Source organism: Jaculus jaculus, chromosome 13 (genome assembly GCF_020740685.1).
Source record: "Jaculus jaculus isolate mJacJac1 chromosome 13, mJacJac1.mat.Y.cur, whole genome shotgun sequence".
Classification (NCBI taxonomy): Eukaryota; Metazoa; Chordata; class Mammalia; order Rodentia; family Dipodidae; genus Jaculus; species Jaculus jaculus.
In genome coordinates, this window is record NC_059114.1 from 1,520,497 (window position 1) to 1,536,603 (window position 16,107).

At 46.1% G+C, this 16,107-nt stretch overlaps 1 protein-coding gene across 2 annotated transcripts in view; it reads right to left on the minus strand.

Moving 5' to 3' along the window:
- The window catches only part of Pi4ka (phosphatidylinositol 4-kinase alpha), a 136,022-nt gene that overhangs the window by 30,276 nt on the left and 89,639 nt on the right, over window positions 1-16,107 (minus strand). For both annotated transcript variants that reach the window (XM_045133161.1, XM_004670783.2), the window contains 9 exons: window positions 11,917-11,987; window positions 11,701-11,825; window positions 9,858-9,939; window positions 9,523-9,606; window positions 9,247-9,336; window positions 6,342-6,461; window positions 4,423-4,515; window positions 433-589; window positions 81-208 (listed from right to left, as the gene is read on the minus strand). In XM_045133161.1, coding sequence (XP_044989096.1) covers window positions 81-208; window positions 433-589; window positions 4,423-4,515; window positions 6,342-6,461; window positions 9,247-9,336; window positions 9,523-9,606; window positions 9,858-9,939; window positions 11,701-11,825; window positions 11,917-11,987 — 950 coding nt within the window. The remainder of the gene's footprint in view (window positions 1-80; window positions 209-432; window positions 590-4,422; window positions 4,516-6,341; window positions 6,462-9,246; window positions 9,337-9,522; window positions 9,607-9,857; window positions 9,940-11,700; window positions 11,826-11,916; window positions 11,988-16,107) is intronic.

The window sequence follows — 16,107 nt, forward strand, 5'->3', positions numbered from 1 at the left end:
TGACCTCGGCCACCACACCTGGTCTCTTTCCAGCTCTTAGACCTCCCACTCTCAGAGGAGAGCTGGGGCCAGATTCCTACCGGCACTTCTACTCCATTCTTGCCAGCCAGCAGCCATTCCCAGCATGCCAGAGCGGTTTCCATGCCATGCTCATTGAACATCCGGAGAGGACCCCAACACAGGTGATGGAGGAGCTGCGGGTCACAATCTGGAACCAAATACAAATTATTCGGAGGCCTCTGATCCTGATTGGACTTGAACCCAGCTTCTCTGGGTTGACACAAGTCAGCCCCACAGAGGCTGTTTATTTACTTCCTAGTTATTAGATGCTACATAGCTCTGCTCTAGGGGAGCTCTAGTTTGTTGAGGTCCATTAGGGCAGGCATTCACTTACAAATGAACCCAGAATTGCATGAAGCTCCTGTGCATTACCTCTGCTGCTAATGAGCATTGCGGTCAGCTTGAACATGGCCTGTGTGTAGTGCTGAGGATGGTTGCAGTCCAAAGCTGTAATCAGATCCTGGACCATCATTTTGTTCAGGTCAGACATATGGCCTGTAGCACCTGAGAACCGAAGCATCCCATAGACCTGTGAAAAAGCATTCTCATCAGCAGCCTTGCCCATGAACCAGGTATATAAGGGTCTGGCTGTACTTAATCAAGCTTACAACAGGACTGACCACTGCCTTGCTGTGACAACTAGATCTTATTTCAATAATGCTACTGCTGATCACAGTATTTCCTAACAGAACCTCTTTTCTAGAAATATATGATGGTGTTTGTGGTGATTTCATTCAGGTGTCCCCCATAAACTTAGGTGTTCTGAATTCTGGGTTCCCAGCTGATGGAAATTTGGGAATTAATGCTTCCTGGAGGGAGTTATTGTTGGGGGTGGGCTTATGGGTGTTATAACCAGTTTCCCCATGCCAGTGTTTGGCACATTCTCCCTATGCTATTGTCCAACTTATGTTGACCAGGGGGTGATGTCCACCCTCTGCTCATGCCATAGTTTTCCCCTGCCATCGTGGAGCTTCCCTTTGAGCCTGTAAGTCAAAATAAATCTCTTTTTCCCACAAGATACTCTTGGTTGGGTGATTTCTACTAGCAATGCGAACTTGATTGCAACAGTAAAGTGGTACCAGGAATGGGGTTACTGCTAGACACCTGAGTGTGTGGCTTTGGCCTTTTGGAGCTTATTTTCAGGAGGAATGTGGAAGTATTTGAAACCTTGGCCTAAGAGACACCTTGCAGTGCTCTAAGTACAGCTTGATGGGCTATTCTGGTCAGAGTTGAAAGGCCTGAATGCAGTAAGAACTATGGAGTGTGAGGTTTGGCTTATGAGGGTGAGAAAGAGCTTTGCTTGGACTGGGCTAGCAGTTTGTGTGAGGCCTGCTGTTATGCCTGTGTCCTGAGAAGTTGTGCAGGGTTGCTTTGCGTAGAAATGAAGTGGTATGAGCAGATGGATATGGCACAGAAAGAAAAATCTCTGTGTGAACTGTTGCCCATTCAGCTGCAACTGAGAGATTACCACCTTTGAGACTGGGCTAGCTGACCTGCGCTGGGGCAAACAGGAAGAATGCCAACTCTTTTGAAGGGGCCTGAGTGCTCAAGGAGTGTCCTGCTCTTCAAAGTCTGCTTTAATCCCCCTGGATTAACAAACTGGCACCCTACCTGGTATTGTGGAGTACAAGAAATGCTGGAAAGAGGGTCATTGAGTTTGCAACACAGTCTTGTGTTTTGGAAATGGCCATAGGCAGTATGAAACAGGTTTGCTGGATGCCTGCATGGGACCCCATGGGGCCATGAGGATGAACTGTGGATCGCAGTACAGACCCACTGGAGATGCAGGGACCATGAAATGGATGCCAAGGAGAGCTGCTGGCCCCGGATGAAGTTTTCCAGGACTGTAAATAGCCTAGCTGGAGGGGCAGAATTGGAATGCCAGTGACGTATTGCTGGGAAGAATTATCAAACTTGGAGATTTGTCACTGGCTAGAGTTGTTGGACTTGAAGTTATAGAGTTTGATGTTTGCCCTGGTTGTTTTAAATCTTGTATTTCTTTCCTAGGCCCAATGCCATCTTTTATAATATATTTATTCTGTTCCCTTATGGGCTTTTTGGGGATTTTTTGGTTATTATGGCTCAGTTAAAAGTTCTTGGACTATGGGGATGTTTGAACATCATTGGGATTGATAAAAACTATGGGGACTTTTAAAGTTGTACTGAATGCATTGTATTTTATATCATGTACAGATATCAATTTATGGGGGCCAGGGGTGGAATGTGGTGGTTTGATTCAGGTGTCCCCATAAACTTATGTGTTCTGAATGCTAGGTTCCCAGCTGATGGAGATTTGGGAATTAAGGCTTCCTGGATGCAGTGTATTGTTGGGGGTGGGCTTATGGGGGTTATAGCTAGTTTCCCCATTCCTGTGTTTGGCACACTCTCCTGTTGCTATTGTCCACCTTATGTTGGCTAGGGGGTGATGTCCAGTCTCTGCTCATGCCATCATTTTCCCCTGTCATGTGGAGCTTCCCCTCGAGCTTGTAAGCCAAAATAAACCTCTTTTTCCCACAAGCTGCTCTTGGTTGGGCGATTTCTACCAGCAATATGAATTTGACTGCAACACTGTTCATTAATATGTATGTGCCTGAAGTTGGGCCTTAGTCTCTCATCTCTGTAACTGTGTTAGGCCTGACCCATGGCAGGATTGCATGAACATTATCTAGATGAGCTTCTTCAGACTCAAACAACAAAATGAGCTTCACTATTTTTATTTAAGGGTGTTTTCATTTTATAAAAAAATTTTTAGGGCTGGAGAGATGGATTAGTGGTTAAGCGCTTGCCTGTGAAGCCTAAGGACCCCAGTTCAAGGCTCAATTCCCCAGTACCCATGCAAGCCAGATGCACAAGGTGGTACATGTATCTGGATTTTGTTTGCAGTGGCTGGAGGCCCTGGTGTACCCATTCTTTTTTTTCCCTCTCTCTCTAAAAATTTTTTTAAAAAGTATTTTTTAGCTGGGTGTGGTCATGCATGCCTTTGGTCATAGCACACAGAAGGCAGAGGTAGGAGGATTGCAGTGAGTTCAAGATCACCCTGAGACTATACAGTGAATTCTAGGTCAGCCTAGGCTAGAGTGATACCCTACCTTGAAAAGAAAGAAAAAAAAAATTTTTAAAGACTATTTATTTATTGGAGACAGAGAGAGAGAATGGGCATGCCAGGGACTGTAGCCACTGCAAACGAATTCCAGATGCATATACCATCATGTGCATCTGGCTTACATGGGGCCTGGAGAATTGAACATGGGTCCTTAGGCTTAGCAGACAAGTGCCTTAATTGCTAAGCCGTTATCTCCAGCCCTAGTTATTTTCATTTTTATTTACTTACTTGAGAGAAAGAGAAGGGGGGGAGGGAGGGAGAGAATGAGCATGCCAGGGCCTCCAGCTGCTGTAAATGGATTCCAGATGCATGCGAACTCCACAAGCATGCACCACCTTGTGCATCTGGCTCATGTCCTAGGAAACCAAACCTGGGCCCTTAGGCTTTGCAGGCAAGTGCCTAAACCACTAAGCCATCTAATTTTTGTCACAAACTGCTCATGACTACCAGAGTTTTCAAATATGGAAAAAATCTCAGAGAAATTCCTAGAGTATGGCTCCTACCTTCCAAGGCTCATGAGAGAGCAGCCAGGATTAAGCAAGTAGCAGAATGTTGAGGGAAGGAGCTCCCTCTCAGAACAGGACATACTTGCCAGCGACCTCAGTAGTAGTGTCTAGTAGCTTCTGAGTTTTGAGGACAAGGGAACTGCAGTCAGACAGAGAGCTTAAGTGGTTTGGTAAGGCTGGATTAAAACGGTGCTGTGAGCAAAAGCCTCAATGTGGAATCGGCCAATGTGGTTCCTGAGCCTGTTTTATATGTATGACTTTCACAAGATACTTAAGCTTAGGAACCTCATTTTATTTGCATCTGTAAGTCTAGAATCATGGTCTTTTTTTTAGGGGGTGGTTTCAAGGCAGGGTCTCACTCTAGCTCAGGCTGACCTAAAATTCACTATGTAGTCTCAGTGTGGCCTTGAACTCATAGTGATCCTCCTACTTCTGCCTCCCAAGTGCTGGGATTAAAGGCGTGCGCCACCATGCCTGGCTGGTCTAAGCATTTTACCAAGTGTCTAGGAGAATGAATGACACTCAAGTATTTGTTACTACAGAACAAAATGCCTCAGTATAGTAAAAGTGAATGCATCACTCTGTCATAAATGCTCCAGAATGTTCTATTGACACATGTACCTCAGGCTATCAGAAATTATTAAGTTCCACACTGCCCAGATCCCTCACTCGTGTTCCAGAGGCAAATAGCCAATTTTTGATACCAAAACAAGATGCTCTCAATAGTCTTTGACACAAAGGCAAGAGAAGTACCTCGCCTGCATAGCGGTTACGCAAATTCAAGGATGCCATGAAGTTGGAGTAATCTTTCTTCACACAGGTTGGGCGCTCAGTTAACTGAGTTGCCTACAGACAAACAGAGAAAATTATTTAAGATTGTTGAAACATCCTCTTCTTTTGTCTACCTTGTTAAACCAAAGTCCAGGTTCAGATGCAGGGATTAAGTGTCATCAGTGTCAGCGATTGAGATAATAAAATGTTTGAGAAAACTCTTTAAAGATGCTTAAGTCCTACTGAAAATTAAAAAAAAAAAAAAAAGGTTTTTTTTTGGTTTTTCAAGGGAGGGTCTCACTCTAGCCCAGACTTACCTTGAACCCACTCTGTAGTCCCAGGCTGGCCTCTGCTTTATGAGTGTAAAAAAAAATTTTTTTTTGGTGGGGGCTGGGCATTGTGGCCCAAGCCTTTAATTCCAGCACTTGGGAGGCAGGAGTAGGAGGATCCCTGTGAGTTTGAGGCCACCCTGAGACTACATAGTGAATTCCAGGTCAGCCTGAGCTAGAGCGAGACCTTACCTCAGAAAACAAACAACAAAAACAACAACAAAAAAAATTGTTTGGGTGGGGGAGGTTTTCGAGGTATGGTCTCGCTCTAGCTCAGGCTGACCTGGAATTCACTATGTAGTCTCAGGGTGGCCTCAAACTCGCAGGGATCCTCCTACTTCTGCCTCCTGAGTGCTGGGGTTAAAGGTGTGCAGCACCACAGCCGGCTAAAATTCTTTTAAGGTACTGGGGAAATAGCTCAGTGGTTAAAGGTACTTGCTTGCAAAGCCTGCCAGCCTATGTTTAATTCTCTAGCCACCCACAAAAAGCAGGCAGAAAAGAGTGATGTAAACATCTGGGGTTCTGTTTGCAGAGGGCACGATGCATGCATGGAAGCAAGTAAGTTTGAACAAAAGTTTAAATTAAAAACAACAACAACAAAAACCCAGGCTTGGTGGCATGCTTTTAATCTCAGCAGAGAGGCTGATGTAGAAGGATCACTGTGAGTTCCAGGCCAGCCTGAAACTACATAGGGAATTCTAGGTTATCCTGGCTAGAGCAAGACACTACTTCAAAAACCATAAATAAATGAATTAAATAATTAAAAAATAATTTATTTGTGAGAGAGGTATAAAGGTGTGCCAGGACCTCTTGCCACTACAAGTGTATTCCAGATATATGCTCCACTTTGAGCATCTGGCTTTATATGGGCACTAGAGAACTGAACCTGGAACCACTAGGCTTTGCAAGTAAGTGCCTTTAACCACTGTGCCATTTCCCAGCCCCAGAATAAAATAATCAGGTCAGGGCCCTGATTTTACTGCTCAGCTGGCCACATTTGCCAAGGCTGATGTCTTCAGAAAAAGACAAGAGAAAGTGTAGTACACTTGAGGTGAAAGCTCCATGACAACAGGAGGTGTGAGAAGACACAAGCCTCCCTCAGCACTGTCTCAGAGGGCACGCAGGCCTGGGCACTGGCTTCTCCATTCTTGCTTAGGCAAAGAAGTCCAGCTGCCCCTTCTCCTGGTGCTCCAGGTTTACATTAACCGATCCTGGGGGAGGAGGGCTTGGGCTAAAACAACCCCAACACTTCCAGGACAGTCTCATCCCAGCGCCACTGTCTACTGTGATCCTAACTTTTCCTCTCTATTGGTGCTCAAAGTCTGACTTTTACACATCAAGCTTTGACCTTCATAAATCTACATATTGAAAGCATAAGCACAGAGGGAAGTGCTTGTTTGGATGGCCACCTATTAGTCCTCCACTGTCAACAGACACCTCACAGACCCTCACATGGGTGGCTATGGGTGCTGAGGAGTCTTTCATGGAAAGCTGCACATAATTGATACCCTCCCCTACAATGCTGCTTTCACAGCTTAAGGGTTCGCTGTTCCATAGGAAGTTTGCACAGACCCCAAGAGTCGTGTTCTGCTTGTTGTAGCCAGCGTAGTGCAGGATGCTCTCAGTGGCCATGGCCAGCCCTGTGTGCTGGGACAAGCCTGATACCCAGTTCTGATGTTTGTTCAGATATTCCTGAAAGAGAAAACTTTATAAGTAACATAGAAGAGCAGAGCCATTTCCAGCTTTCAGTTCTGAGTCAGCCCCTCACTTGCTAGCTGGGGGACTGTCAGTAAAGTCAAGCCCTTCTCTTTCTGGTTCATTCTCAAAGGGGCTGACAAATAGCCAGTGTGGTGTCACATGGTGTACATAAAAGAATGGTTTCTTATAAAAGTCTGCTATTGTCCAAGTGCTCTGCCAGTCATTGAAAAAGAAGCTGTGAGGCCTTCAGGTTCAGATGGGTAATCAATTTAGTCGTGCTGTTGACATGCATATGGGGGCTCATACAAAAACCTCTTCTGCTACTGTAGCACCCAATCTCTGAGGGGTGGGTGTGACAGACAGTGAGAGCCCAGAAAAGGTACCTGAGCTTGCCTGCTAGACATCAGGAGGGCAAAGGGACACCGGGAAGAGGCAGAGGATGGAGGGAGGTCTGCTCTGAGGACAAAATGGGCTCAACACCACAGCAGAAAGAGGTTAGTAAGAGAGGCCCCTGGTGTGACCAGGATGCTTTGGGCAAGTCACATAACTCTGCACAGAAGAATGCATATATATACAAAACTGTGCCAATGATACAGTAGCTGCAGAAATTCATCCAACGATCCCTATGGTGATGAGGATTGTTTAATGGTTAAGTTTAAAAAGGAAGTAAAGGGCTGGAGAGATTGCTCAGTGGTTAAGGTGCTTGTTTGCAAAGCCTAATGTAACCTGAGTTTGAGTCTCCAGGATCCATGTAAAGCCAGATGCACAAAATGGTACATGTGTCTGGAGTTCATTTGCAGTGGCACGAGGCCCTGGTGCACCCATTCTCTCTCTGTCTCCTTTCCGTTTTCCTCTGCTTGCAAATAAAATAAAATGAAAAGAAATTTTTTAAAAAGGGGAGGACAGCTGGATATGGTGGTGCAAGCTTTTAATACCAGCACTTAGGAGGAGGATCACCATGAGTTCAAGGCCACCCTGAGACTATATACTGAATTCCAGGTCAGCCTGGGCTAGAGTGAGACCCTACCTCGAAAAACCAGAAAATGAAACAAAACAAACAACAACAACAACAACAAAAAACCCTGAAAACAAACAAACAAACACAAAAAGGAAGTGCACTGAACCACATTTACTTCTAAGACTTGATCACTCTGGGGTGTACTCAGGAATACTGGGGGCAGGAGGAGGATGGTGGAGTTAGGCAATGAGAGCTGTACTCCCCTGAAACTTCTGTAGGTGCTCAGGGCTCCCAGGGCTTTTCTCGGCTACATGACACATCATTAGGAAGAGCCTAGCTTTCTTTAACAGTTTGATATACTAGCAGAGTGAGAAGAATTTCAGAGTTCAAATTTGAAAGTGACAAGGTATCAGATGGTGCCCTTTAGTAACCAGGCCTGGCTTCGTGTGTAGGCTGGCCCCTCATGGGGTCCACCTGATCTCACTGCCCCCAGAGTCCAATCTGTGCTGCTCACCCCTCCCCCTGCCTTTACTCCCTCTGGGAGAAGGCACCTCACAGCGACCCTAGGTTCTTACACAATTCATTTCAAACCATCTCCAAGTCTCAGAGCTGGGTGTTCTACCTAGACTCCACATGTAGGAGTATCTGAACTGGACTCCCCTTGCAAGGTTTCACTGAGGACAATTTCCCAAGTTCATTTGCTAACCCAGATTCCTTTTAGGAACATTTTCTCATCTTTGACCCCCTTTTTTTTTCCTGGCTTTTCGAGGTAGGGTCTCACTCTATCCTAGGCTGATCTGGAATTCACTATGTAGTCTCAGGGTGGCCTCGAACTCATGGTGATCCTCCTACCTCTGCCTTAGGGTAAGTCACATAACTCTTCACAGAACAATGCACATATACACAAAACTGTGATAGGATTAAAGGCATGCACCACCACGCCCAGCTATCTTCAATCCTTTCTAAGTCAACCCTTTCCTCCATATATTCTGTGGTGTTTTTAAAAAAATAATTTATTTTTCTTTATTTATTTGAGATAGACAGTGAAATAGGAGGAGAGAGAGGGAGAGAATGGGCATGCCAGGGCTTCCAGCCACTGCAAATGAACTCCAGATGCATGTACCCTCTTGTGCATCTAGCTTACATGGGTCCTGGGGAACTGAACCTGGGCCCTTTGGCTTTGCAGGCAAGCGCCTTAACCATTAAGCCATCTTTCCAGCCCTTCTGTGGTTTTTTTGTTCATTTTGCTTGGCCATCTCCAGAACAATAGCTTGGGCTTTTTTGTTTGTTCTGTTTTTTCGAGGTAGGGTCTCACTCTAGCCCAGGATGACTTGGAATTCACTCTGTATTCTCAGAGTGGCCTCAAACTCATGGCAATCCTCCTACCTCTGCCTTCCAAGTGGTAGGGTTAAAGACATGTGGCTTTTTTTTTTTTTTTTTTTGGAAGCAGTGCTTTTGTCATTATGAACTTTTTTTCCCCCTTTTTTCCAGACAGACCTTTACTGGGACATGAGTCCCCAAGTCTGCCTCAGAGACTCAGCAGCTCCATGGAGGTGTACACAGCACACTCAGAGCTCTTGGCAGCCTCTTCCCTGTCACTCCTCACACACACTGGCCCCACTCATCTTGCATGCAGCTCCAAAGCCCTTCCACCCTACCTAGTTTAGTGGTCAGCCTGGGCCCCCTATCCTGGGCTCAAAACAACTCTTTTCAGGTTCTGGACTGATGTCTTGGTCTCTGTCTTTCAGCCACCTGCGGCTGCTCACTAGGTAGCTCCAAGGATCTTATCAGAGCTGCTTTTTAAGGGTCTGAAGAAAGTACCTGTAGGTGAGACTTGGTGACCGTGGGTGCCCACTTCATGGCCTCCTGCAGGATCATCCCACAGCGTGCAGCAAAGTCTTTCACAATGCTCTGCAAGTGAGGGAAATGCTTTTCAACAACTCAAGTCAGCCTGTCTGGGGTGTTGTAGTGATTGTCACAGGCTGGTCTGTGTCTTCCCTTACCCCCATATCTAATGGATGTCAAGTACCCACTCTGACAGAACCAGGGAACAGCAGTGAAAATGACTCTTGTTGCAGAGAACCAGAGGGATCTTACCTCTCGGGCTTCATAGGTATCAGGAACTGTGATCCGATAGGGGGCGTCAGGGATATCATAATAAGGCTGGTCCTTGTGAATGTCCTGGAGACAGAGAGACTCCCTCTTCTGAATGCCTCCGACATGGGCAGCAGCACATCTGCCACCCCTCCCACTACATGCCCTACATGGACTTCCAACTTTCTGCAGTTTAGTGGGAGACACCAGGATGGGATTTGGGAACCCACACCATTCACCATCTAGAGCATCAACTTGGCTCTGAGGGGATCCACTGGAGAAGCACACCCCTAAACACATGCAGCAGATGTGTTAGATCTGTCATAGGGGATACTCACGGCACTCAGCGATAGTGACAGGGTCTGTAGGATGTCCAGCATGGTTTTCAGCACAGTCCCACTCCACAGCAAATGTGGAAACCTGCACCAAGAGAAGGCTCTCAGGGGTCAGGAGCTGAACCTCTAGATCTACTATACTGCCTATAACCTACAGTGCCCACCCTCATTGCACCAACATAAACTTGTTGAGGCAGGACACCCCCACCTTCCCAAGGCTCTCTATGTTGAGGACTGTGGCATCTGGTTAGAAATGCTCCTTGGACTGGACAGCAAGGAAACAACAGGAACAAGATGATGTTAGACTGGGGCAGATCAGGAAGGGGAACCACTGAATGGCTTGGAGTGGGCAAGGTGGGGTGAAGCTGGGTGCTAGCTCAGCACAAAAGCCCTTTCACATTTGGAACATCCACTACAGAGTGAAGAATTGGCTGGTATAGGGAAAGAGTAAGTAACTACTCAGGGGCAGAGAAGCAACTAGATCTGAGGTCTGAGAGGGGCTGCTGGTGGGCTAGATGCAGGCCGTACAGAGAGACTCTCTCTCTCTCTCTTTTTCTTTTTCCCTTTGGTTTTCCAAGGTAGGGTCTCACTCTAGCTCAGGCTGACCTGGAATTCACTATGTAGTCTCAGGGTGGCCTTGTACTCACAGTGATCTTCCTACCTCTCCCTCCCAAGTGCTGGGATTAAAGGCGTGTGCCACCACACCCAGCTATAAAAATATTTTTAAAAACTTAAAAAAAAATGGGTTGGAAAGATGACTCACTGGTTAAAGGTGCTTACTGGCAAAGCCTGACAACTCAGGTTCCATTCTCCATTGCTCACTTAAAGCCAGATGCACAAAGTGGCACATGTGTCAGGAGTTTGTATAAGATGGCAGGAGGCCCTGATGCTCCCATACTCTTATGTTTCTCTCTCTTAAATAAATGAAAACTAAACTTAAAAAGGAAAAAAAAAAATGCTCCTTGAGCCCAGCCCGGTTCACTCCTCAGACCAGACACAGGCTACATACCCTGCTCCTGCTCCCTAAAGCGATTCTGGTTTCCAGTGAGGATTTCTCAGTATTTTTCCTTACCAAGGCACAAACAGCAAACATGAGCATCTGCATACTACCCTGAGATAAAGAGAAGCAGCTACCTGGTCCTGAAAGCAACAGGTGATGACGGGATATAGTAGTCCAAGGGCTGGAAGGGCAGTGCCAGGGTGCAACTTTAAATTACCCATGGTCACTATTTAAGAGCCTGGCTTGGGTGCATGCAACACGTGGTAGGCTTGTTTTCACGGCCCCTGGCAGCTCCTGAGCCAGCCTCAGATTGTGAAGCGGCATGGAGCAGGCAGGCAGCCTCTGCGACAAGCTCCAGAACCCCTGGACACCCTTGCAGAGCTGCAGGCAGGTCCAGCATGGGCGTCTGATGTCTCTGGGTTCTATTCCTCAGAAAGCCTAGTACAATCCACTTCGTGAGGTTTCATTAGTGCAGGGGTATGTCCCAGGTGGGCCTGCTTCGTCTCTCAGGAAGCAGTGGGAAAGGGCCAGCCAATGTAGGCTTTGTTCTGAGAAGCCCGCAGGGTCCTGATTCTACTTGAGGACTTATGGTTAGGCCCTGGAATAGGAGACAGTAGACCAGGTTTGTCAACTTTAAGAAACCTCAATGGCTGAGAATGAACAGACATTTCTAAAGTGCAGACCAAAGCAAACTCATTGACACACTAGGTAAGGGTTCTTTACCCTTCACTGTTTGCTCTGATTTCATTATTTTCTGGGTTAATGATGCAAGGATGATGTTCCATGTTCTAAACTACATACATTTACACACATATCAACAAAGCACTAGTGAGGAAACGAGCTTACTTATCTACCAGACCAGACAGGTACTTGTCAGCCACTCTCCGTATCCTCTTGTGAATGTGGTTGAAGTTCACCAGCAAAAACTGGGCGTGACGTTCCAGTTCCTCTTCATTCTCCTTGGTCTTGGCCTGGAGTCAGAAAACAGGCGTCACAGGGAGTTGTGTCCCCATCCCTGCTGAGTGCTCCCACAGATACATGCTAGCCTCTGACAAGGCTTACCTTATCTGCCATCATGTTCAGGAAGGCATCGAATACTTTGTCAGCAACAGCAATCACACACTGCATCATGCCTGAAGTGAGAAGGTGGTGCCCAGGGATCAGGTGCTGCCACAAAAAGGTGCCAATGCTGGCTGACCTCAGGCTCAAGGAATTACAGAGGAGCTCATCTTATGTGCCTTCCTCAGCTTCCAGGAGCACTAACATCTGTTATAACCAGGCTACATTTGCCAAAACTAAGAGATAGACATAGTGGGCTGGACAGATGGCTCAGTGGTTAAGGCACCTGCCTTCAGAGGCTAAGGACCCTGGTTTGATTCACCAGTACCCATGTAGAGCCAGATGCACAACGTGGCACATGCATGTGGAGTTCATTTGCAGTAGCTGGAGGCCCTGGTACACCCATTCTCTGTCTGCCTCTCTTCTATCTCTCTCTCTGCTTGCAAACAGATAAATAAATAACGCAATTTAAAATACTGGAAGATTCAGTGGGAAGGCTGTGGTAGGTATTAAAAAAAAAAAGAAAGAAAAGAGACACACACTGACACAACACTGTCAACAGAACTTCAGATTTTCCCTGGACTTTCACAGTTCTCTCACTCGTGTCCCTTTTCTGTACCAGGATCTAGTCCTGGACACCATGTAGCATTTGCTCAGGTCTCCTCATTTCTTCTAAAACTGTGCTGATTTCCCAATCTGTCCTTGGACTTTAAGACCTTGACACTTTAAGGACACGGGTATTTTGTGGACAACCCTCAATTTAGCATCTGACGCTTGCTCATGCTTAGGCTGGGGTGTGGGGTCTTGGGATAAATACCATACAAGTGATGTGCTTTTGTTTTCCAGGTTGAGACATGGTCTAGCCTGAACTCGAGGCAATCCTACCCCAGACTCTTGGTGCTGGGATGCCTAGATAATGTGCTCTTTTTGTCTCATTATATCAGAGGTCTGTGACATCTGTACCTTCTGGGGGAAACACTTCTGAGGTGAGCATTTACCGTTAGGCTTGAGTGACTATTTTTCCCTTTCTACACTATGGTCAGGAGTGAGTCACCACATTTTGCATTGAGGAACTAAGTTCCATCTCCCGAACAGGACTAGTGAATGAGAGAATTAAAAGTACCACAGCAAGTTAGGTGTGGTGGCACACGCCTTTAATCCCAGCACTGGGAAGGCAGAGGTAGGAGGATCGCTGTGAGTTCGAGGCCACCCTTAAACCACAGAGTGAATTCCAGGTCAGTCCTGAAGTAGAACGAGACCCTACTTCGGAAAGCCAAACAAACAAACAAAAACTATCAGGGCAAATGACAAGCATGTTAAGCAGATACTTTGAGATCATGTAGATTATCTCATCTCACTTCTCTCTGGATATATTATTTACTGGGTTATAATCCAATATTGCTGTTGTTCAAAATTATTTCAGCTGTGACCACTGGGAGCTTTCCTGACCTGCCCTCATTACTTTTTTTTTTTTTTTTTCCTTTTCTTCTTTTTTAGCAGTCCTTATTTCCTGGTACAAGTTGAATATAACCTAACCCGAAAATTCAAAATCTGAAAATTTTAAGGGCTGATATGATACTTAACAAGTCTTGAAATTCCTAGTTAGCTGGGTGGTGATGCACACCTTTAATCCCACCACTTGGGAGGCAGAGGTATGAGGACTGTGTGAGTTCAAGGTCAACCTGGGCTAGAGTGAAACCTTACCTCAAAAAAAATTTTTTTGTCTTAAATCTGAAACCACTTCTTGGTTCCAAGCATTTCAGGTACAGGCTCTAACAATGGCTCTAGGCTCATATACTTTCCTTGGAACCCACCATTTCTCCATGCAGCCTGTTGCAGTCAGGTTTGCAATGCTGGCAGAAATCACCCGACCAAGAGCAGCAGCTTTTGGGGGAAAAAAAGGGTTTATTTTGGCTTACAGACTCGAGGGGAAGCTCCATAATGGCAGGAAAAATGATGGCATGAACAGAGGGTGGACATCACCCCCTGGCCAACATAAGGTGGACAACAGCATCAGGGGACTGTGCAAAACACTGGCACGGGGGGCTGGAGAGATGGCTTAGTGGTTAAGTGCTTGCCTGAGAAGCCTAAGGATCCTGGTTCGAGGCTCCATTCCCCAGAACCCACGTTAGCAAGATGCACAAGGGGGCACATGTGTCTGGAGTTCATTTGCAGTGGCTGGAAGCCCTGGCATGCCCATTCCCTCCCGTCTCTCTGTGTCACTCTCAAATAAATAAATAACACTGGCATGGGGACACTGGCTGTAATACCCACAAGCACACCCCCAACAATACACTGTCTCCAGGAGGCATTAGTTCCCAAATCTCTATTAGCTGGGAACCTAGCATTCAGAACACCTAAGTTTATGGGGTCACCTGAATCAAACCACCACACAGCCCTAGTCCCTGTTACGAGAGAATGGCATTTATAAACCATGATCTGTATACGGGTGTGCTCACCGTTAGAGGACTGCAAGGCAGGTTTTAACAAGTATCAGAATGCAATGAGAATGACAGTATGAATAAAAGAATATAAGAAAATGCCACTTCATGCTCCCAACTCTCCTTTAGACTGGATCAACAAAAGGTAGACTAGGTAGGTGCTTATCAACTTAATCTCCCTGGGGTCCAGCATGGAGACCAAGATATTGCTTAAAAAAAAAAAAAAAGCTGGGCTAGAGAGAAGGCTTAGTGGTTAAGGCATGTGCCTGTGAAGCCTAAGGACTCTGGTTCAATTCCCCAGGACCAACATAAATCAAATGCATAAGGGGGCACATGCATCTGGAATTTGTTTGCAGTGGCTAGAAGCCTTGGTGCACCCATTCTCTCCCTGTCTCTCTCTGTCTTTCTCTCTCTCAAATAAATAAATAAAAATTTTAAAAAAGCTTTGTAGGCTGGAGAGATTGTTCAGTGGTTAAGGTGCTTGCTGGCAAAGCCAAAGGACCCAGGTGTGATTCCCCAGTACCCAGATAAAGATGGATGCACAAGGTGGCACATGCATCTGTAAGTTCATTTGCAGTGGCTGGAAGACCAGCTGTCCCATTCTCTCTTTCTTTCCAATAATAGATAAATAAATAATAAATAAAACATTTTAGAAAAGCTTTGTGTTTGTATTGTGGTGTGTCATATGCATGTGTGTGCACAGACATCCACATACCTGAAGGCCAGAGGAGGACATCAGGGGTCCTCTAGTACTCTTCCACCTTATTTCTAAGAGACAAATTCTCTCATGGAACCGGACACTCAGTGTTTTTGGTTAGATGGCTGACACCTGTGCCCCCAGTGATCCTTGTGTCTCTAACCAAGATTCTCCTGCTTCTGCCTCTTCCCCTCACTGGCCTGGATTCCAGGAGTGTGTGGCCATGCACAGTTTTTTTTTTGTTTTGTTTTGTTTGTTTGTTTTTGTTTTTGTTTTCGAAGGTAGGGTCTCACTCTAGCTCAGGCTGACCTGGAATTCACTATGTAGTCTCAGGTTGGCCTCGAACTCACAGCAATCTTCCTACCTCTGCCTTCTGAGTGCTGGGATTGAAGGCGTGCGTCACCACGCCTGGTGCACAGCTTAAAAAAAAAAAATTATTTTTTTGAGAGAAAGAAGAAGGGGGGGGGAGAATGGACTTGCCAGGGCTTCCAGCCACTGTAAATGAACTCCAGATGCATGTGCCCCCCTGTGCTCTGGCTTATGTGGGTTCTGGAGAATTGAACCTGGATCCTTTGGCTTGTAGGCAAATGCCTTAAATGCTAAGCCATCTCTCCAGTTCCTGCACAACTTTTTCTTTTTTTCCTTCCCTTCATTCCTTCTTCCCTTCCTTTCTTTAATTTTAGAGGGAGAATTGATGTGCCAGGGCCTCAGTCACTGAAATCGAACTCCAGACACTTGTGCCACCCAGTGGGCATGAGACCTTGTGCTTGCTTCACTCATGCCTCTGGCTAACGTGGGATCTGGAGAGTTGAACATGGGTCCTTAGGGTTTGCAGGCAAATGCCTTAACCACTAAACCATCTCTCCAGCCCATGCACAGGTTTTTACACTGGTGCTGGGGATTGAACTCAGGTCCTCATGCTTGTGGAACAAGTGTTCTTAACTCATTGAGCCATCTTCCTGACCCCCTGAGGCTTTTCACAGCTATTGATTGTAAGGCTTTAGGACGGCTCTCAGCAATATAAAAAGTGAGTAGTGTGTCCTGGACAGGTACCTA